The 24,025-nt window shown below is 34.8% G+C and overlaps 1 protein-coding gene across 1 annotated transcript in view; it reads left to right on the forward strand.

The window, feature by feature from the left end:
- Dnah12 (dynein, axonemal, heavy chain 12) overlaps positions 1-24,025 on the forward strand; it is a 173,264-nt gene that overhangs the window by 23,816 nt on the left and 125,423 nt on the right. The window contains exons 5-17 of the mRNA XM_013010371.1: positions 1,171-1,360; positions 3,300-3,372; positions 3,999-4,157; positions 4,464-4,659; positions 6,319-6,507; positions 7,043-7,199; positions 7,929-8,020; positions 10,861-11,039; positions 11,999-12,134; positions 14,676-14,801; positions 16,641-16,775; positions 17,071-17,264; positions 17,905-18,148. Of these exons, the coding sequence (XP_012865825.1) occupies positions 1,171-1,360; positions 3,300-3,372; positions 3,999-4,157; positions 4,464-4,659; positions 6,319-6,507; positions 7,043-7,199; positions 7,929-8,020; positions 10,861-11,039; positions 11,999-12,134; positions 14,676-14,801; positions 16,641-16,775; positions 17,071-17,264; positions 17,905-18,148 (2,070 nt within the window). The remainder of the gene's footprint in view (positions 1-1,170; positions 1,361-3,299; positions 3,373-3,998; positions 4,158-4,463; positions 4,660-6,318; positions 6,508-7,042; positions 7,200-7,928; positions 8,021-10,860; positions 11,040-11,998; positions 12,135-14,675; positions 14,802-16,640; positions 16,776-17,070; positions 17,265-17,904; positions 18,149-24,025) is intronic.

Consider the following 24,025-nt stretch of genomic DNA (forward strand, 5'->3'; position numbering starts at 1 on the left):
TGGTTTATTGGAGATAGGAGTCTCACGGTCTCTCCTGCCCGGGCTGGCTTTGAACCGCAATCCTCAGATCTCAGCCTCCTGAGTAGCTAGGATTGCAGGCATGAGCCACCAGCGCCCAGCTGAGGCTGTCTATTTTCTAAGTCCACCAAAGTTTCCTTTAGATGTAGAGTTGAAAACTATACCTCCTTGTGAATTGAGTTAAAGTGTTTCTTTTTTCTGGTGATGGGTTTGAACTCAGGCCCTGGAGTTTTCTTGGCTTGCTTGTTTGGCTGGTGCCTGCCTTTTCCTTGTTATTTTGGACTTGTGGTCTTGAAGACTTTTCTGCTTGTGCTAGCTTTGAATTGCAATTCTCTAGATCGCAGCCTTTTTCGTATCTAGCATTACAGGCATGAGCTTGACCTTATGATTGTTTTTTACTGGCCTGTCTATTCATGTACCTGTATTATAATTATATAGGATTTGTAGAATGTTGCAATGTTTCTTAAGGCCAGTCCTCCACTGTAGATTTTTTTTTTCACAAGGATTTCTTGGCTATTCTTGTATATTTTTTCCACAAGAACTTTAGTATCAAGTTGTCTAGTTTCAAAAAAATGTAGATATTTGCAGGTTTTAAATAGAAATTGTGTTAATCTATGGACAAACTGAAACTTTCATGATATTAAAATGTTGCTAATAAGATCAGGTATTATTTTTCCATTTGCCCATTTTTGTCAGATTTTTCATTCGTATGGGAGAATTTGTGAATTATACACACTCTTGTATCAAATTATATCACTTGTATCAATTATACCACTCTTGTATCAAAATACAGTTGTCAAAACATAGGCTTTATTTCATAGTATATACTCAGCAATCAGAACAATGTTTAACTGTTTATTAAATTAATGAATATTTGTTCAAAAAAAGAGTAATAAGTTAGACAAGGATTACTTTTGTCTGGGGAAAATGAAGAGTATAAGAACATAAAGTTGTCAAGAACTTATCACAAATAAAGGATAAAACATTTCCTTTAGAAGGCATAGTTTTAGATAAAATAATTTTAATCCTGAAAACATGTTTTTATAGAATATTATTATTCTAAAGGAATATTATCATGGGAAGACAGAGCTTAGGAGTTAAATTGAAATATACATCACACAGATGATTTATTTTTTGTTATCATCTTCTCAGTTCAACTATATTTATATGAAGGAGTGTGTAGAAAGTAGTCCTATAGTACCTATTCAGAAAGAATGGCTGGACCACATGTTAATGCTGATACCTGAGCATTTAAAAGAAGGGAAAGAAAGAGAAGACCTGATTGAAAGCCTCAAAAATGAGGTATCAAGTGATTTTGAAAAAAGCATGAAGAGATATTTGGGTAAGTAGCATTTGACACTTTTACTTTTGATCCTAAAACTGAACCAACAATAGATGTAAAATGAATAATGAACACTATATATTTAAAGTGTATGGGGCCAGGCATGGTGGCACATGTCTGAAATCTTAGCTAGGTAGGAGGTGGAAGTAGGAAGTCTTTGAGAGACCTTATCTGAAAAGTAAAGTAAAAAGGGCTAGAAGTGTTGTTCAAGTAGTAGAATACTTGCCTAGTGAGTGCAAGGCTCAGTACTGAAAAAAAACCCTATGTATATATTTCCTAGATATTATTTCTACTTAATTTTTTATTCTGAGACTGTGAAATAATCAAGATTTTATGTAATTTAATAGCTTGGTAATTTTTGTGACTGTCTGATTTTTAAAACTTTATCTTTACATTAGCTATCTTATTTACAGGAGTATGAGAAAATATTAATATTAATTAATTAATTAGAAATTTAACCTTTACAATTTTTACTGAAGTTTTTTTTTTCTCTCTCTCTTCCTTCCTTTCTTTCTTTCTTTTGTTGGTTGTGAGGCTTGAACTCTGGGCTTGGGCACTGTCCCTCAACTCTTCAGCTCAAGACTAGTGCTCTACCACTTGAGCCACAGAGCCATTTACAGTTTTCTGATGGTTTATTGGAGATAAGAGTTCCCAGACTTTCCTGCCTGGGCTGGCTTTGAACCACGATCCTCAAATCTCAGCCTCCTGAGTAGCTAGGATTACAGGTGTGAGCCACCTGTGCCTGGCTAGTTTTTCTTTTCAAATTGAAAGACACACACATATACGTATATACATATGTATATAATATATTATGAACAACTTGTTTTGAAATGTGTATACATTTTGTAATGCCTAAGTTAAGCTATTTACCAGACCCCATGGTTTGTCTTTATTTTTTTTTGGTGGTAGTATTAGGTTTGAACTCAGGGCCTTGAGCTTGTTGGACAGGCTCTACTATTGAGTCAAGCTTCCAGTTCTTTTATGTGCTGGTTATTTTTTGATAGGCTCTCTCTTCCTCTCTAGGTGTCTACCTAGTTTGCAACCCATTTATTTTGGGCCTTCCATTGTAGCTAGAATAATAGATGTGCGTCCAAGTGAATAACAAGGATGTGCCTAAGTATCTAGCTCACTGTTGAGAAAGGGTGTCATGAATTTTTCTGCCCAGGCTGGCCTCAAACTATAATTTGCCCAATCTCATTCTCCTTAGTAGCTAAGATTACATGCATGAGCCAAAAGTTCCCAGCTTACCTTTGGCTTTTTTTTGTGATAACATTTAAATCTCTTCTGTTAGCAGTATTCATAGTATAATACAGAGCTAGGTATAGTGGTTCACTATTATAATCAACCATTGTAGAAGTGGATGTAGGAGGATTGTGGATTGTGACTCTAGAAGTTGAGGTAGGAGGATTATAGTTGAAGGCCCACATAGAAGAAAGTGTGAGATTCTTTTCTGGAAGGAAAAGAAATCAATTGAGAATATAGCTGTCTGAATTCAAACTCTATTACTACAGCAAAACAAAACAAGTCATTGTTTTTCTTTATGGTCAACATATTTTACTTAGGTCTCCTGAACTTGCTCTTTGTATCTGACTTAACATCCTATCGCCCAAACTTCCTTTCTCCTAGCCTCTGGTAACTACTATGGGAGGTTTAAAATTTTATTAAAAAAATAAATTTCAAGAGATCATGCCAGTGACCTTTGAGTATACAGAAAGAAAAAAAAAGGATTATCAAGTGCTTTTCTATTTGAATTTACTTTAAAAGTAAGGCTAACATAGTACTAAGAGCTTTATTTTGTATCAAGTAATATCTTTTTTTACTTTTATTCATTTTACTACACAACCCTTTGTAATATTCAACATCAAAAGTTAGACTTGGATATGAATAGGTCTTGAAAGAAATTTCAAAAAAATTAATGCATTACATATGTGTATTTTAGTTCGGAGTGTTCTTGTGAGACCGTCAATTGACTGGCTTGAAGATGAAGGAGGCCCCTTACCCGAATCCCCTCTGTGAGTAAATGATTTTGAAAACAGTGATATCCATATGCCTTGATAATGAAATCATCTTACATTCAAGTTTAAAATGATGAAATTAAAAAATGTTTTGACATTTGGTTCTGCTTACACAACCAGGAGGGCCTTTATGAATGAATATCCAGGTTGAGCTTGAGTAAACTTTGGTGTATGTTAGGAGGATTTTTCTATTATTTTCTCCTAATCTGAAATACTGTATTCTTAACCTCTGTCTTTGGTAACTAAGCCACAGAAGAACACTCATATTGGGTCTAGGAGTCTGTGTCATCTTTCTTTTCTTTGAAGTTAATGTACTTTTGAAATTTTGATGTTTATTTTAACCATAAGAATTATTTCTTAGGGGCTAGGAAGGTGGCTCAGTGGTAGAGCACTTGCCTTGCATGCATGAGACCCTGGGTTCAATTCCTTAGCACCACATAAGCAAAAAGAAAAAAGCCAGAAGTGGAGCTGTGGCTCAAGTGGTAGAGTGCTAGCCTTGAGTTGAAGAGCTGAGGGACAGCGCCCAGGCCCAGAGTTCAGGCCCACGACCAGACCCCCCCCCAAAAAAAGAATTATTTCTTAAAATATAGTATATATTGTTTAATCATATTTTGCTTTTCCAGAGGTCTAGATTATTCCAAACCGTGGCATTCTAGCTATGTGCATGCAAGAAATCAAATATTAGCTAATTTGCACATTGTTCATCCAACTATGAAAATATTACTGGACCTTGGTTATGAAACATTTGCTGATAAAGTTTTGCTGGACTTTACAGGAATTAGGTAAAATTTTGTATTGATTAACATTTAAAGTTTGAATATTTCTTTAACATTTATTTTTGTCTGCATAACTTTAAAATAATTCATAAATGTTCAAAATGTTTATATGCTTGAATTTAAGTTTTTTCCATTTCAATAGTTATTTATTAAAACCAGATTTATGTATGTGGTATTCTGTGTTCAATTCTCAGCACTACTCAAACAAAATGAAACAAAACAAAACAAACCCCCCACCCAAGAAGCCTCTAAAATCCTATCATATTTCACTCTAGAATTTGTTTAATTCATTTTTATTTTTCTAATAAATAGAGATAGAGGCCCAATTGATTGTGACACACTAAAAAGTGACTTATCACTTCAAACTATGAAAGCAGAAGAGAAGATAATGACCACATGGTATCCAAATGTTATAAATCTCTTTGTCAAGAAAGAATCACTAGAAGGCATTAAGCCTGATAAATTGGAGTCCTTCTATAACTGTGTTTCCACACTTATGTCAAATCAGGTAAATATACATATATTAAATTGTAATATTGTTAAAATCAACTTGCTATTTTAAATAAAATTTTATTAAACACAGTGTTAACTAATTATTTTGAAATAAATTAAGTATGTCTAATTACAATTTTAATTTAAACAGATTTGATCAAAAAGTACTTAGTTTCTGAATAAGAGTGGGACTGGGGATGCAGCTTAGTTGTGGAGTACTTGCCTAGTGTACATGAGGTTTTGGATTCGATTCCCATCACCAATGAACAAATGAACCAATAAACAAAGACAGAGGAAAGCTTAAAAACATGTGTCAATAGTATGAATAATAATTACTTAATTCATGCTTAAAGACTGTAAGGTAATTTCCTAGTTTTATTGGAGTATGTTAAGAAAAGCACTACACAAGTAAATTTATTTCTAAAGTTATCACATTGTAGGTTGGTTGATTTTCATTTGGTTCTCTGTAAAATGTGAGTTCAAAACGTTATTGATTGCCAAGTGCTGGTGGCTCATACCTATAATCCTAGCTCTTCAGGAGGCTTAGATATGAGGATCATGGTTCAAAGCTAACCCAGATAGGAAAGACTGTAAGAATCTTATCTCCAAATAATTACTGAAAAGCTGAAAGTAGGACTTTGGCTTAAGTGGTAGAGTGCTAGTATTGAGTCAAAAAGCTTAAGCCCTGAGTTCAAGCCCGAGTGCCAGCACAAAAAGTGTTATTATCTTTCACTGATAATTAATGCAGAATATTAATTTCTGCAATTGTGTTGCAAAACTTTACTATTGTATGATATAATGATAGAAAATCAGTTTTGAATTTAAACTGTCTCTTTGGTAAAGATCGCTAAAGATTCTATTGAATATTGCCTTGCATTTTTAAGTAGAATAAATGTTTAGTATCTATCTCTACACATGATTTTCTTTCCATTTTTAAGAGAAAATGATTATTTGGTAAGAAGTAAAAAAAAAAAAAAAGGTCATTGTAGAGATCATTCAGAGCCACATTTGTTGGCTGGCCTGAATTTCTAATAGTTGATTTTGTGAAGGAACGCATTTTTTATTCTTAGACACATCATGCATCTTTCTAAGTTTTAGGGGCTTTACCTTCACCAGGTGGTGTGCTAGAAATATGGCTCCCCAAAAGGAAAAACACCCAGAATTCTAGTGTTTCATGATTTCTGCTATGTAAATAGTGTCATCACGGTGGGTTTCAAGTTGCTTAGGTATCAGGTCTTCCTTATCTCTAGTTTTCATATTGCTTGGCTCTCTAGAATATTTTATTTGCCAGGAACAGACTTATTAAAGAATGCAGATTCTGTTCTTAGATTGTTGATATTTTATATACAACTTTTGATTTGTATATATAGTTGTATTTATTGTTTTAGATTCTATTCATAAAGAATATTCTGGAAATGGTGGTGTGGCTCAAGTGGCAGTGTTCGCCTTGAGTTGAAGAGGTGAGGGACAGTGCCTAGGCCCAGAGTTCAGGCCCCACAACCAACAAAAAAAGAAAAAAAAAGAAAAAATAGAATATTCTGTGCTTAATGATGATAATTTCAGTGCTACTGTAGATGATTTGGTAGAATGGCCTAATTATATGCAATAATTTACTGCTTTTAGGAAATTAATTTTGTACTTTCTAAAATAATAGTAATTTTATGATATCATATAGCTAAAAGATTTCTTACGAAGAACTGTAGAAGGATTTGTAAAGCTCTTTGACCTAAGAGATAAAAGTGGGCTGCCAATATTTACGATGGAATTGACATTTGATGATGATAGAATAGAATTTTATCCTTCTTTTCAAGATTTGGAAGATGTTGTTTTGGGAATGGTAGAGCGAATAGCTGAAGCTCTGCAGGTATTACCTCAGCCCTTCCTGTCATGTTCTTTAAATGTCTCTATTTCAGAATTTAAATTTATTTGCATTGAATATCTCTATAGTATTTGTATCTCTTTGTTTTGCTTTTCTTTCCAGAAATATTTCAAATTAGAAAGTGGTTTCCTTTTGTAAACATCTTCCAGTTGAAGATGAAGTTTCCTTCTTTGATCTTTTCTTATATTTACAAACTAATTATTTGTTCATATCTCCTCTTTACTACTGAATTGTGAGTTTCTTAAGAACAAGACCTGCTTCACATTTGTTCTTTCCAATGTTCTTCAATATGATCGCATTGAAATAATAGTTAATAGTAATTTTTGAGTGAAAGAAAACAAAATCGGCTTAAGTTTTTATATTTGACTATAAACAATTCATTTTCAAACTAATAATTTGCATTGAGTTACATTTTTTGGACCTGGAAATCTAAAGAGAATGTTAAAATGTAGTATAAGATCTCCATATAGATTGTTTGCAGTTATATATTTATTACATATGTTTTTATTTTTTGTGTTAGCGTATCCAAACAGTTCCCTCTTGGCTATCAGGATCTCAACCACCTGTAAATCTTGATACAGAACTTCCTGAACACATATTAAACTGGGCACTTGAAACAGTGAAGGAAGCAGTATGTGAGAACTTAGAAGGTGCAAAAAGACATTACAAGGCATATGGTATATATGAAATATTTAATATTTACATTTTTATGACTTTAATTAGAACTAGAATTTGCTCAGGTACTTGGTCTGGGGCTGTTATGATAGAGCATGAAGAGTCAGAAATGGGCATAAATGTGACTTTTGGTAGAGTCAGGGATCAAACCTAAGGAGAATCGAATTTTGTTAAGCAGTTCAAATGATGAATGGATATTAATGGAAGCAAGGTGATAAAGGGTAGAAAGAAGAGATCTTGGAATAAGGAAAATTCTAAATCAAAGTTAATAAAATCAAGGTAGTTTCTGAGAATAGTTTTGAAAAGCTGATAGCATAATTTTACTGGTCTGTAGTCTCCTTAAATGTGCATGAGATCAGGATAGATGGTTGTTGTTTGACAGTCTATTAGTTAAAAATCCTGTTATGTGACATTACCTATTTCTTTAAGTAGCTTAAAAACATTGGATTCTGTATTGCCTTTATTTTAAAAGACATTTAACTTAGTTGACTAAATCTCTCATTTTAATCTGTCTATTATTTTAAATATAGTAATATGTTCATGCTCTATTAATATAATATTTGAGGAATGGGAGTCATAGTTCAAGTGGTACAGCACCAAACATAAGCTAGGCAAGGGCTTAAAAAATACGAACACAAATATACACTTGAGTAGGCTACCCTAGTGTATGATAATGCAAACATATTTTACTCATTGCTATTGCAATTTTAAATTAGAGTATTAATTTTCAGTTGAAAAATATAATTGGCTCCTGGATGGGACTGCAGTTAAGATGATAGAGAATTTTCAAGCAGAAGATCATACTTTTGATGACTATACAGAAGTAAGTAGTAATTTTATTTTTTTAATTAATATTGTTTAGTAAAAAATTAGGATCTCTCTGTTCTAGGTATAAATGCTTCAAGTAAAGTAAATAGAATTTCTTAAAATACTTTAGTAAATGAGGGCTCGGAAGGTAGCTCAGTGGTAGAGCACCTGCCTTGCATGCCTGAGGCCCTGGGTTTGATTCCTCAGCACCACATAAGCAAAAATAAAAAAGCTGGAAGTGGCTCTGTGGCTCAAGTGGTAGAGTGCTAGCCTTGAGCTGAAGAGCTGAGGGACAGCGCCCAGGCCCAGAGTTCAGGCCCCACGACCGGACCCCCCCCAAAAAAAACTTTACTAAATGAATTGGCTTACCTCATAATTTCATCAGTCATTAATTTATTCATTCATTGACTTAACAAAAATTTCTTTGTCACATTCAGACACCTCAGAAAAATTAACAACACAAATATTATGCCCAGGAACTTAAATTTGGCCTGGAAGTCTGATGTAGAAATAACAACTATAACTACAGATACTGGAAAGGGGATATGGACAAAGTGTCATGACAACAAAGAAGAGGGATTGATTGCCTTTACTTTGTGAAACTGAAGGCATCATGCTTCTGTCTCCTGACTGTGTGGACTAAAGCTCTGTTTTGAAGTATATGTTTATAGGTGGAGGGAAGGAGATTGAAGATGAACAAAGACCCAAACTGTACTAAGGTGTCCAGAGAACATCTAATGAATCAAAATAGCAGAGAAAACAGAGAATATGAGATTGAGAATATGATGAGGTGGAGATGTAGGTTGGAGTCATATGGGAAAATATTGCTCACGTTTGGACTTTGTTTTGAAGATTTTAGGCATGAACGTATTTTATACGTGGATTTGAGTTTTAGAAGCAGTAGTAGGAGAAAAGCAACTGAATAAAAAAAGATTCCTACCTCTCCAAGGGACCTTGTTCTATTGGTTAAAACTCAGCTTGTATTTCTTCATCTTCTTCCTTTCCATTGACTTAAAAAAAAAAAAACAACAACCCAGTATTGGGACTTAAACTCTTTGGTGCCAGGTTTGAGGCATAAATTCAGTGTCTGGGTGCTGTCCCTGAGCTGTTCTACTACTCAAGGCTAGCATTCTACCACTGAGCCACAGCTCTACCTTCTCCAACTGGCTTTTGCTGTTATTTTGGAGATGGAGTCTCATGGATTTTTCTGCTCAGACTGGCTTTGAACCTCAGTCCTCTAAATTTCAGACTCTTGAGTAGCTAGTATTACAGGTACTAGGAAACAGGCATGAGCCACCAGTGCCCAGCTCCTTTTCTCTTTTTATGAAGACGTAGGAAGAACTGCCCCCACCCTACCCAACATAGAATAATAGTAACTATGTTTTACCTTTCCATTTGAAATAGTAAAAACCAACACTGGAAATACATGACACTTTTTTTAAGGCATTGAGATGTGACAATAAAGGACCATGTTCCTTGTAAAGTGGGTGGAGGTTTCTTTTGAAGGGGTCAGGATTCTTTATATGCTGTATTTAATCTTCAAACAATGACAGTTTGATATCTTCTTTTCTGCTTTGGAAACCTATTTTTCATTTTATCTGATTTCTCTGGTTAGAAGTTCCAGTACTATAGTGAATGAAAAGGTGAAAGTGGGCATCTGTTGTTTTGTTCTAGATCTTAGAAGAAAGCTTTCAGGTTTTCATATTCGCTATGTTATCTGTTGTCTTATTATAAATGGCTTTATTAATTAAAGTACATTCCTTATGCACTCAATTTGTTCAATTTTTTTGAACCATGAAGCAATTTTGAAATTTATTAAGTACCTTTCTGCAGATGAATATTGAGATAATGATGTAGTTTTTGTCATTCACTCTTTTGATGTGTTATATCATATTTATTGATGTACCTATATTAATCCATCCTTCCCAGCTCCTTGAGAAGTATCGATAAGTTGTTTATTTGAGATCTTCCTGCTTTTTTGATGTGGCATTGATTGCTATAAACTTCCCTCCATGAACTATTTTTGCTGTGCCCTATGGCTTTTGACATATTGTGCCTCTATTTTCTTTCTTTTCACCTGTCCTACGGCTTGAAGTCAGGGCCTGGGTGTTGTCTGTAAGCTGTTACCACTTGAGCCAAGCACCACTTCTGGCTTTTTCTGAGTAGTATATTGGAGATAAGAGTCTCATGTATTTTCCTGCATGGACTGGCTTTGAACCATGATCCCCAGATTTCAGCCTCCTGAGTACCTAGGGTTACAGGTGTAAGCCACTGGTGCCCAGCTCTTTTTTCATTTTTTAAAGAAAAAGTTTAAATTTCCCTTTTGATTTTGTCTTCAATTCACTAGTGATTCAAAAGGAAGTCACTTGATTTCTATGTTTGCTTAGTTTCCATAATATTCTTGTTACTGATTTTAGTTTTATTACATTATAGTCAGAAAATATTTTTTAATATTAAATTTAATTTTAAGTTTCATTAAAAATGTTTTGACATTTATTTTGTGGACTACTCATATAATTCAACCTGGGAAATATTTTATGAGAAGAATGTATATTCAGTAGTTTTTTGATGAAATGTTCTTTAGATTTCTGTTAAGTTGGAGATGTCCTTTTACTCTGCTGCTTCTATTTTTGATGACTGTTAGGTTGGAGATGCCATTTAACTCTGATTTTTTTCTTCTAATTTTTCTGTCTAGATAATTTGGCCAAAGTGGAAAACATAGGGAAAATTTTTGTCTTTAGCAAAAAGAATGAATTCATATTATACGATTAAGAATTTTATCATGAAATAGTTCTATAAAATCAATGATAAATTAGAAATTTCTAATCTCTTATATTTTAAACACTTTTTTTTAAGTTTATAGAAAAATTTTTCAATCTTGCCTCAGAAATAACACTTTTGCCTCAGTGGATTCATTTCCCTATGGTGCGTTTGGATTGTGAAGATATGAAGATAGGCTTGACAAATAAAGCAAAAGCTTTTGCAAACTTATTATTAAATGACATAGTTTCAAAACATAGAAAAGAGAATGAGTGGTAAGTAGCATTAATTACCATAATAAAGCTAATAGCAATGACAATGTCATAGTTCATTTATAAATAATTTTGTTTAACATAACTTTTAAAGTTTAAAAATTTAAAATAGTAGCTGTGAAAATTTCCAGAAAATTCTGTTACTTCCAATAAAATATCTGTACCTTATAAATATATAATATTAAAGCAGACAAAAAGTTCTCCTGTTTCCTCCACCTACTTCTTGAAGTTCCTGTTTAAATTTCATACTTTAGATACAAGAGATATGTGTCACTAGGTTAAGTGCAGAACTATTAAAGGGCATTTTGCTTATTTCTTAGATTAGTTTAACATCAGATTAGGCTACCTTGTACTCATCATATTATTTGCCGATTTTTGCGGAAATATCTCTTACTCAGGGGCTTATATTTTGGTCAATTAGAAAGAAAATGTCAGTTGGGTGCCAGTGGCTCACTGTAATCCTAGCAGCTAGGGAGATGAGATCTGAGGATTGCGATTCAAAGCCAGCGGGGGCAGGAAAGTAGTCCGTGAAACTCATCTCCAGTTAATCACCAGAAAACTAGAAGTGGCGCTGTAGCTCAAGTGGTAGAGTTATTGCCTTGAGCTGAAGAGCTGAGGCACAGTGCTCAGGCCCAGTTCAAGCCCCACAGCTGACAAAAAAAAAAAAAAAACGAAAGAAAGAAAGAAAATGTCCTCTGAAGAATCATCTGTATTGAAGAGATCATTAGCAAATTTCTTAAATATGCCTTAATTTCATTTGAAAAATGAAATTTACAGTTTTTTATTGACATAAGATACAATGTGAATTCTATTAGATCAGTTAAACTTAATATTGTGTGATATATTGGTAAATGAACAAATTATTTTTAGGATACCAAGTTATAATTTTATAATAATCATAGTAACATGAGTATATTATATGTCAATAACCATAAGTATAGTAAAGCAGAGTATTATGTCAGTATCTGTAGTGATTTTGAAGCAATTAAAGAACATGCATTAAAAGTTCCTGAGACAACAGAAGAGATGATGGAGATGATAACTTATGTTGAGAAAGCTCGGACCGTAGGAATAAAAGAATTGGCTGTGAGGATCCAGGTAAGAAACCTTTAATTTACATATTTTTATATTTCCATTGTGAAATATGTCATATATATATATATAGATAGATAGATAGATAGATAAAGAGAGAGAGAGAGAGAATATATGAGAGTTAGGTAAATAATTCTGAGGTGAGCCTCAGGAGGTAGGATAACTCCAGCAAGCCTTCTCTGTGACTTTCTGATCATATCTTAATCTCTCTTTTCCCTCCTTTACATGTTTCCATTTGACTTTTACAATAATTGTATTTTTTATTTTCTTTAACTTCAGCAGTATTTTGTGCATTCTTAAATATGGACTTTTTGTGGTACTGGGGTTTAAACTCAGGGCCTTGCACTTTACTAGGCAAATGTTCTACCTCTGAGCCACTTCACTGGCCTTTGTCATTGGTTATTTTCAGGATAAGGCCTCCTTTTTCTCTGGACTGATTTGGACTGTAATCCTCCATTTTGTACTTCCTATGTCACGGAAGCACAGACATACACCACTGTATCCACTCATTGGTTGAAGAGCAGTCTTACAAACATTTTTCCCCCCTTGGGCTGGGGGGAAAATCCTCTGATTTCTGCCTTTCAATACCTAGGATAACAAGCATGAGCAACCATACCTGGCAACAATATGATTTATTTTTTTTGGTGGGTTGTGGGCCTGAACTTAGGGCCTGGGCGCTGTCCCTGAGCTCTTCAGCTCAAGACTAGCGCTCTACCACTTGAGCCACAAGGCCATGTCTGGCCTTTTCTGCTTATGTGGTGCTGAGGAATTGAACCCAGGGCCTCTATGCATGCAAGGCAAGCACTCTACCACTGAGCCACCTTCCCAGCCCCAACAATATGATTTTTAAAAATACTCTTTCTTTTATAGTTCCTACATCTAATAGTATACTAATAGCATACCTACTCATCTATTTTTAAATTTTGAGCACTGGAAACAAGACTCAAGCATTCTGGTGCCTGTCTATAAATCTTGAAGCTTTGAGTTCAAGTCCCAGCATCATCAAAACCCTTGTTTTGAGTTTTATTCTGTTTCAAAGACTTTTTTTCCTGTCCTGGGGCTTGAACTCAGGGCCTGTGTACTGTCCCTGAACCTCTTTGTGCTTAAGGCTAGCACTCTACCACTCAAGTCACAGTGCCACTTCTGAGTGGTTTATGGGGGATAAGAGTCTCTCATACTTTCCTGCATGGGCTGGCTTTGAACCATGATCTTCAGATCTTAGCCTCCTGATTAGTTAAGTTTGAAAGACTTTTAAAACTGTAAAACATAAATTATTCAGAAAAAGTCACATATTGAAGATAAATCATACAATTTAAAATGTTATAAAGCAAATAGCTAATAATTATCATCCAAAGAAACAAATAGAACTAACACCACAGAAGACAAAGGGTCACAATTCCTTGTCTTTTTCTGGATGTGAATATTTCTGACTTTTACAGTGATCACTTCTTGCTGTTGTCTTTATAGTTTTACCATCAAGATATGCATTTTTAGCTGGGCGCTGGTGGCTCATGCTTGTACTCTTAGCTACACAGGAGGCTGAGATTTGAGGATCATGTTCAAAGCTAGCCATGGCAGAAAGTACATGAGACTTTATCTCCAATAAACCACTCAGAAAACCAGAAGTGGTGCTGTGGCTCAAGTGGTAGAATGCTAACCTGAGCTGAAGCGCTGAGGGACAGTGCCCATGACCAGAGTTCAAACCCCACAACTGACCAAAAAATAAAATATAATAATTAAGGCAAAATTGTTTTCCAAAGTAGTACTATTTTATAGCAGTAAACACAGATAGCTATTATTTTACATTTGAACTCATACTTGATATTGTGAATAGTTTGAATTTTGCCAGTCTGTTGGGCTGTAAGATTTATTGTTCTAATGCTAAATAATTAAAAAAGATGATAATAACACTGAAAATAGAAAGTCTTTGTTAACAAACATTGAAAAACAAAATAAATCATAAGACTAAAAATAATTAAAAATCCTCTATTATCCAAAATTTCAAGGCATACTGAACATTTGACCACCTTTTTCAATCATTACAAAGAGGACCAAGAGTACTTTTGTATTAGATCAAATGCAAGTAATTTTTTTTTTTTTTTGCCAGTTCTGGGACTTGATTTCAGGGCCTGAACACTGTCCCTGAGCCTGTTTATGCTCAAGGATAGTGCTCTACCACTTGGGCCACAGCACAACTTCTGGCTTTTTCTGAGTAGTTTATTGGTGATAAGAGTCCCAGGGACTTTCTTCCCTGGGCTGGCTTTGAACTGTGATCCTCAGATCTCAGCCTTGTGAGTAGCTTGTGAGTAGCTTGTGAGTAGCTAGGTGTAAGCCACCTGTGCCTGACTGAAAACTTTTTGCCTGTATAAAAGTACAATGGTTTGGCCTGAAGCCAAATCCATGCTGCAGCTATTGAAATGCCTGTGTGATTCGGAAAGTGTAAAAACTTAGTTAATAATTTGAAAGAACATTAGACATTGTTCTTCTCTTTTCCATAATGCCTTAGACTTCCCATATGGTGTGTTACATCTAGGGTTTCTTTTGTAGGAATCAAAACGCCAAATGAATTATTTTTTAGATGTTTATCTATATCCTCCAGAAGACTTAGCTTTAAATGCAAATGTCCTCATGTGGCCAAAGAAAATTAATCCCATCTTTGATGAAAATGATGAGGTAAATGTATTTTTAGTCTGTATTTTTTATTCTGACATTTTAAGCACATTTAATATTCATATTTACTTGCCATCTAACTTTTAAAATTTCTATGTCAATATACACTTGAGTATTGTAAGATTTATATCCTTTCTGGGTTAGGACAGGCATTTAGGGTTAATTTACAAGTGTTGGAACTAGCAGTAGACAACTCAGAACTATTTTGTAAATTAATGACAGTGAGCATAAACTAAGTGCTTTTCATTTTAGTCACCATTGATAAAGGACAAGTGTTTAGTTATTTATTTTTAGTTTTATTGTCAAGGTGATGTACAGAGGGGTTACAGTTACATATGTAAGGTAGTAAGTACATTTCTGTTGAACATTATTAACCCCTCCCTCATTTTTCTCCCACTTTCACTTTGCCCCAGTCTCCTCCCCAAGTTGTAAAGTCCATTTCTAGCATGTTGTCTTGTGAATATCACTGTTGCATTGCCTTTTCTATTTTTACTATTTTTATAGATGAGAAAAAAAGAAACTCAGCGAAGTTGAATAATTCACTCAATATCACAGATGTAAGAGGTAGCAGATTCAGGATTCTGTATCAGATTGAATGTAGTTCAAAATTTGAAAAAGTCCTAATGTGAAGCAGTTTATGATAATTTGGGAGGTAAAATGGAGCATTAATACAAAGCATGGGTTTCAATCAGATAAACCAAGGCTTTAATCTAGACTTTATCTTTTGTGATTTTGTGACCTTGGATATGCCTCTTGATTTCCATAAGACTCAATTTCTTCATCTCTGAAATGAAATAATAATAGCTGTGTTAATGTAGGTATAGTATATAATAGTTATTCATACATGAACTTTGTTTAATACATGGTAGCCTTTACTATTATCCTAGAACCAATAAGTATGTAATTAATAAACAGGAGTTGTGAAGGTCACTTTGGAGAGACCTAGAAAAACTTTACTGTATGGTTTATTCTTTGCATTTTTTGTTTTTGGTGCCAGTCCTAGGCTTGAATTTAGGTCCTGGGCACTGTCCCTGAGATTTTTTGCTCAAGGCTAGCATTCTACCACTTGAGCCACAGCTCCACTTCTGGCTTTTTGGTGGTTAATTGGAGATAAGAGTTTTATATTCTCTTCTGCCTAGCTGGCTTTGAACTGTGATCCTCAGATCTCAGCCTCCTGAGTAGCTAGGATTACAGGCATGAGCCAAAAGTGCCCAACTATTCTTTGCATTTTTTTGGGGGGGGTCTGGTCATGGGGCCTGAACTCTGGGCGTGGGCACTGTCCCTCAGCTCTTCAGCTCAAGGATAGCACTCTACCACTTGAGCCACAGTGTCACTTCTGGCTTTTTTCTTTTTGCTTATGTAGTGCTGAAGAATCGAACTCAGGGCCTCATGCATGCAAGGCAAGCGTCCTACCACTGAGCCACCTTCCCAGCCCTTCTTTGCATTTTTATCAGTCATTAAAGATATATTTTGTTGTTGTTGTTGTTGGTTGAGGGGCTTGAACTCAGGGCCTGGGTTCTATCCCTGACCTCTTTTGCTCAAGGCTAGCACTGTACCACTTTGAGCCACAGCTCCACTTCTGGTTTTTGACTGGTTAATTGGAGGTAAGAGTCTCACAGGGATTCTACCGCCTGTGTTGGCTTTGAACCATGATCCTTGGCCTCCAGAGTAGCTAGGATTACAGGTGTGAGTGACTGTCACATAGACGAAGACAATGTTTTACTTTTGTATTTTTCATCTGATGGTTTTAATTATTTAGAAAGCATTCACATTTCTTATTTGATAACTAAAGAGTTACCATGCACCACAATAATTAGCAGCATTAAATTGTTTTTTAAACAGCTCATTGAGACTGTTAAGCATAAGAGAGAAAATGAACTAATAATCAAGAGGGAGAAACTGATTTTGGAACTAGAAAAAGAATCACGCCGTATGGAAGAGTTTGCTGAATATGCAGAGTTGGATCGCATGCAACAGGTGAGAAGTCTTTAAGGCAATGGCTGTTGCAAACCATACATTCATACAGAACATTTTAGCATAAATTTTAAGTGCAAGAGAAAACATATCCTATGTGAAAAGATTTACTTGATGTTTTAGTTTTGTACTAGTTGATCTTTTTTGTGACTTAGTTTTCTATTTGTAAAGTAGATATAACAGCCATTTTTGGTTTTCTACCATAGCAATGTTGTGAAGTTAATAGGAGCATATTCTATGTAACATCATACAATCTCATTTCTATAATATTACTGAGATGAAAATTACTTCCTTTCAGTATGTGATCGATGTAAGACAACTACAAAAGCGTATTCAGGATTCTGAAGAGGCAGTTCAGTTTATCAATAAAGAAGAGGAACTTTTCAAATGGGAATTGACAAACTATCCTGAACTGGATAAATTAAAAGTTACCATTGAACCCTATCAGAAATTTTTTAATTTTGTCTTGAAGTGGCAGCGAACAGAAAAACGGTAATTTCTAGAATGTAATATAGATTAAGAAAAAAAATAAAGGAATACATAAAACACAAATTTTACTTTTTTGGTTAAAAGTGTAAAAATAGGGCTGGGAAAGTGGCTCAGTGGTAGAGTGCTCTCCTAGCATGCATGAAGCCCTTAGTTCGATTCCTCAGTACCACATACACAGAAAAAGCCAGAAGTGGCACTGTGGCTCAAGTGGTAGAGTGCTAGCCTTGAGCTCAGGAACTCAGGGACAGCACTCAGGCCCTGAGTTCAAGCTCCACAACTGACAAAAAAAGTGTAAAAATAGGGCTTACTCATTCACTTGAGTAAAAACCAAATATCATATTAGAGAAGATTCAAATGATGCTAATAGACCACCTAACCTTATTGACACAATTTCTGGTATCTGGTATTCTAGAGCCAACTCACTTATATTTATTTGGATAGTGTCTGTTACCTATTTGTAATTAGATACATATTTTAGCATGTACAGTATACCTAAAATGACAGTTTTAGTTCTGTTTCTCTGCCTTCAGCTCTACGTATGTGACTTTGCCTTCACTTACAAAACTGAGTGGTGTAGCCTAAAGCTTCTCTAGTGTCTCTCTACAATTCAAAAGTTTTAGTTTCATTGTTTTTTTAAATTCAGGTGGATGGATGGAGGGTTTTTGGACCTCAATGGGGAAAGTATGGAAAGTGATGTAGATGAATTTTCCCGAGAAATTTTTAAGACACTGAAGTTTTTCCAAACAAAGCAAAAAAAAGAGTTGCAAGAAAAAAGAAAAGCAGCAAGAAGACGATCCCTGATGGAAGAGAAAGTTGAAGAAGAAGCAAAAGAAAATCCTACTATTACTATGTGTTCTACAGTAATGGAACAGATAAGGGTTTTTAAGGTATAAACACATTTAATGGAATTGAAATATTTTCTCAATTTTGTGTTGTGAATTGATTTTATGGTTTTATACTTTTTGTATAATGGTCAGCTTTTAACCAGCATTATCTTAGTAGGCATCTGACTAAAGATAAACAAATCTTAATACATCATGTCTCTGGCCATTGTAATTTGTTTAAGAATAAGTCTGTGACCTAATCAGAGCTAATTGAACGATGAATTGTAGCCACTTGGAGTAGCCCAACAAGAACATACATAAAAGGTCAGGTCTGGTAATACGTACACAAAGAGTTCCTTTTATCAAAGAAAGGGTAGTAGAAAGTTTCTTAGACCTGTTATGGCATATTGCACATGTCTTGAAAATGATACCCAATTAGTATTTGGAAACAAAAAAATTACACCTTTTGTTTTGTTGTTGTTGGTGGTGGTGGTCGTGGGGCGTGAACTCTGGGCCTACGCACTGTCACTCAACTCTTCAGCTCAAGGCTTGTGCTCTACCACTTGAACCACAGCATCACTTCTGGCTTTTTTTTCTGCTTATGTGGTACTGAGGAATCAAACTCAGGGCCTCATGTATGCAAGGCAAGTACTCTACCACTGAGCCACCTTCCCAGCTCCAGATTATACCATTTTTATGATACAGTATAATACAATTTTTAGCTTTTTAATTGATTAAACAGAATATCTGAGACAATCAATGTAAGAAGAAGAAAAGTTTATTTTGGCTTACAGTTTCAGAGGTTGAAGTCCGTGCTTAGTAGAATCCATTGCTTTTTGGCCTGTGATAAAGCAGTATATCATTCGTGGCAGGAGTGCATGACAGAGGAAGCTGCTCACTTTATGGACAGAAGTCAGAGAGGGGATAGTAGAGGAACAGAATGGAGAAGAGAGAATAGAAAATGAATTAAAGAAGAGCAAAAAAGAAAGATTGGAGGAGTTCTAATATCCCTACCATGGGTGTGCTTACGTGTGACAGGAAGGGGCTGGGACGGTGGCTCAGTGGTATAGTGCTTGCCTCCCATGCAGAAGCCCTGGGTTTGATTCCTCAGTACCACATAAATAGAAAAAGCCAGAAGTGGTAATGTGGCTCAAGTGGTAGAGTGCTAACCTTGAGCAAAAGAAGCTCAGGGACAGTGCTCAGGCCCTGAGTTCAAGCCCCAGAAGTGGCAAACAAAACAAAATATATGATGGGAAGACTTCCAAATAGGTACTTCCTCCTAATTGTACCATGAGCTGGGAACCAAGCCTTTAACAGATATTTCGGGCACACTTACCCAAGCAAAAACTAAGCAAATAAGAGATAGAGATGTGGCTCAAGTGGTAACATATCTGCCTGACAAACATGAGGCTCTGAGCTTAAGCCCCTGTGTAGTCAAAGGGGAGTAAAAAGACATTGGGCCTTTCATCTCTTATTTATTTCACTGATAAAGATAGAGTATTAACAGTTTTTTACAGTTAATTCCAAAGGCAGTGTGAAAGCAGTTCTAGTTTTAGTAGTTCTAGTGTTATATCTATATCTATCTATTTTTCTCATCTCTACCTCAGATGATCAAGTTACCACTTTCTTGTACACACTTAAAGAATTTTGTTAAACATGTAATAATGGGAATATATATATATTACTTTTCCATCTCTTTTGCATAAAATTTAGCATTATATATGTATACAAAGATTTCCCTTTTTTGCTTAATGTATTTTGTAGCTTTTTTTGTCACATAGAGCTTCTTTACTTTTTTTACACTTACATAATGTTTCATTATATGAGTGTAGTATAGTTCATCTAACCATTTCCCTAAAGATAGAGATGCTTTCATTTTTTGGCAGTACTCAATGGGGTTTGAACTCAAGACCCCACACTTGCTAGACTGGTACTCTATTATTCAAGCCACACGTCCAACCCTGACTTTTGGTTGTGATTTTGGAGATGGAATCTTGTAGTTTTCAGACCTTGAACTATAATATTCCATATCCTACCCTCTTGAATAGCTATGATTATAGGTGTGAGCCTGTGGGTACCCAACATGGATGGGTATTTTTTTTTTTTCTGGTCCGGTCGTGGGGCCTGAACTCTGGGCCTGGGCACTGTCCCTCAGCTCTTCAGCTCAAGGCTAGCACTCTACCACTTGAGCCACAGAGCCACTTTTGGCTTTTTTCTTTTTGCTTATGTGGTGCTGAGGAATCGAACCCAGGGCCTCAGGCATGCAAAGCAAGTGCTCTACCACTGAGCCACCTTCCCAGCCCCATGGATGGGTATTTTGATTGTTTATATTGTTTGACCTTGTAACAGCAAAGCAAATTGTAGAAGAGCAAATGCTAGTTGAATTATCTTCTAAAAGTGGCATATATACAACTCTAAGGGATCTCTATCTATCTATCTATCTATCTATCTATCTATCTATCTATCTATCTATCTATCTATCTATTTATCTATCTATCTCTCTATTTCTATATATGTTCTCACCAGCAGAATATCACTTTAGATTTTTGGTAATCTATTAAAGTAATTTTTATTTTTCTTATAAGAAAAGTATTTTAAACATTAAAAACGGCTTCATATTTTTTCATGTGATGTATATGTATATATATTTTAAGTATGAGAGAGTAGGCTTTTTATAGGCTTTTTTTATAAACGTTTTTTATTTTTTGGCTACTTTATGGTAGATTTTGCCTTGAATATGCTCTTTGTTGTTAATTTACCAATCTTTCTTAAGACTATTGGATTTTGAATTATAGTTTAAAATACTTTCCTAGCTGGGTGCCGGTGGCTCATACCTGTAATCCTAGCTACTCAGGAGGCTGAGATCTGAGGACTGTGGTTCAAAGCCAGCCGGGGCAAGAAAGTCCATGAGTCTCTTATCTCCAATAAACCACTCAGAAAACTGGAAGTGGTGCAGTGGCTCAAGTGATAGAGCGCTAGCCTTGAGCTGAAGAACTGAGGGACAGAGTTCAGGTCCAGAGATCAGTCCCCATGACCGACAAAATCAACAACAACAAAAAACTTTCCTGATTCAAATATAGATTTCCTACTATTTTAAAGGTACTTAGTATTTTTATAGTTTACTGTTCACTAATATTTTCTATTATTTTAAGTGTATAATTTGCTTATATTCTATTAAGGTTTTGCAGTTATATTCAGAAATGTTTATCACTCATCTTTTCTTGATTCTATGATACAGTCACCATGCTGTACCCTAGACCTTTAGGATATAACTTATCTTGCTGAAAAGTTGATACCCTTTTACCAATATCTTTTTATTGTACTTACCTTTGTTCTTCTGTTTTTATGAGTTCAACATTTTTAGCTTCTATATATAATTGCAAACATACAATATCTGTCTTTCTCTGAGTTGTTTCACTTAAGCCTAATGCTCTCAAGATGTATCTATATTGTTATGAATGGCAGGATTTCATTTTTTATGGCTAAATAATATTTTAATTATGTATACATATAAATATGACTCATTTTCTTTATCCATTCATCAGTTGATGAAGATAGGGTTTCTCCCCCCTCCATATTTTTTGGCTATTTTTAATAATGCTATAATAAGTATGGGTAAACAAACCTCTTAAAAATGTTGATTTTATTCCTGTAGATTCATTCTCAGCAGTAAAATTACTGCTACATGAAAATATCAACATAAATCACAAACCAATCGTGAGACAAATTAAAATTACTATGAGTGATTAATCATCTTTATCTATTAGAATGATTATTCTCAAAAAAAGATAAGATACTAGAAATGTGAAGAAAAAGGAACCCTTATGCACTAATTGGCTCAAGTGGTAGAGTTATAGCCTTGAGCTGAAGAGCTGAGGAACAGCGCCCAGGCCCAGAGTTCAGGCCCCACGACCGGACCCAAAAAACAAAACAAAACAAAAAAACCCGTTCAACGATCATGGAAAATATATTTCTCAAAAAATTATAGCCAGGCACTGGATAATATGGTAGTTCTATTTTTAACTTTTGTTTTCTACTGGTCCTGGGACTTGAACTCAGGATGTGGGTGCTGTCCCTGAGCCTCTCTGTATTCAAGACTAGAGCTCTACCATTTGAGCCACAGTGCCACTTCTGGATTTTTCTGAGTAGTCTATTGGAGATAAGTCTTACAGACTTTCCTTCCTGGGCTGGCTTTGAACCATGATCCTTGGATCTCAGCCTCTTGAGTAGCTAGGATTACAGGCATGAGCCACCAGTGCCTGGATATTTTTAATTTTTTGAGAAATATATTTTCCATAATTGTTGCATTGGTTTATATTCCTACCAATAGTGCATAATGGTTTTTCTCCACATCTCTACTATTTTATCTTTTTTTTTTTTGTCGGTCATGGGGCCTGAACTCTGGTCCTGGGCGCTGTCCCTCAGCATTTCACCTCAAGGCTAGTGCTTTGCTACTTGAGCCACAGCGCCACTTCCAGCTCTTTCTGCTTATGTGGTGCTGAGGAATCGAACCCAGGGCCTCATACATGGAAGGCACGCACTCTACCACTGAGCCACCTTCGCAGCCCATATCTTATCTTTTTTGAGAATAATCATTTTAATAGATAAATATTATTACTCATAGTAATTTTAATTTGTGTTTCACTGATGGTTAGTGAGTTAGGTTGGAATTTTCATGTGCCTGTAACACTTATTTATAGTCTTGGTTTCTAAGTGTATGTGGGCAAGGGTTAATCTGGAACATATACCCAGGGATAAGATTGCTGAGTGTTAAAATATATGGTTGTTTAGTTTTACTAGAAAATGCCAAATTGTCTGTTAATTTAAACTCCCATCCAGGCCTGCTTTTATATTACAGGTTACTTAATTCCTTTACTCTAGTAGGTATAAAATTATGTATTAATGTGATTTTAATGTATACGTCTCCAATTTCTAAAATCTATATCTTAACTTTGTATTTTCTTCATTAAACAGTATTGACTGTGAGTTTTATAAGTTGGTAATATTCTATATAGTTAATTCAGATATAGCAGTAAGTAGAGCAAAAATTCCTTTCCCCATAGAACTTTCTACTACTTGCTTTTCACATTTTTTTCTCTAAATTCCTATTTATGACTTTGAATCTTTCTGTGGCCAGTTTTTCCATTTGTGTTCTGTTTGTCACAATTGTTAATTTATGGGATTTCAGAATAATATATCCTAGATAATAACCCCTTGATACTTATATGTCATGGTATACATCTCTATTTATTTTAGAGTTGTTTAATAAAGTGAAAAAGTTAAAGTTAATAAAGTTAAAATACTCTCCCAACTAGCTTTGCATGTTTGGTCACACACAGATTTCACAGGTACTTTGTTTTGTTTTTTCTTGTTGTTGCTGTTACTACTGTCAATGGCTATTTTTGTCAAGTATATTTTTAGCTGTGGCTATAGAATATCTATATAGAAAATTCAACTTAATTTCTTTTTATTAGTTTAATATCCAGCCACTGAATAGTCACAATTTTTTAATATGTAATCCTGATTTTTTAAATGAAAATTATTGGACTGGCTGGGACACTCAACACACTATTGGTTACAATTAGTAACTAACATAGTTATCTTGCTCCTGCTTTTAAGAAAAATATTGAATATTTTATTCTCAAACAAAAGTAACTTTAAATTATATATTGTTATAGTACATATTTTATGGTCAGTTAATGTAGGGAGCACAAGAAGATGGTTAATTTTTTTTATCTCATTCTTCAGAGATAAAGATTTGATATACTTTAGCATTTTGGTAAGATACTTTTTTCCCATTCACATGTGTACATATATTTAAGAGTATATGTTAATATGTAAGAATTTATAATTTCTAAAATTCTACAGCTTTAATTACCATAGTTATCACATACTTCAATATCTTACAGAACAAGAAGAATGAGGGGTTATTCTTTTTTA

Source organism: Dipodomys ordii, unplaced genomic scaffold (assembly GCF_000151885.1).
Source record: "Dipodomys ordii isolate 6190 unplaced genomic scaffold, Dord_2.0 Scaffold12, whole genome shotgun sequence".
NCBI lineage: Eukaryota > Metazoa > Chordata > Mammalia > Rodentia > Heteromyidae > Dipodomys > Dipodomys ordii.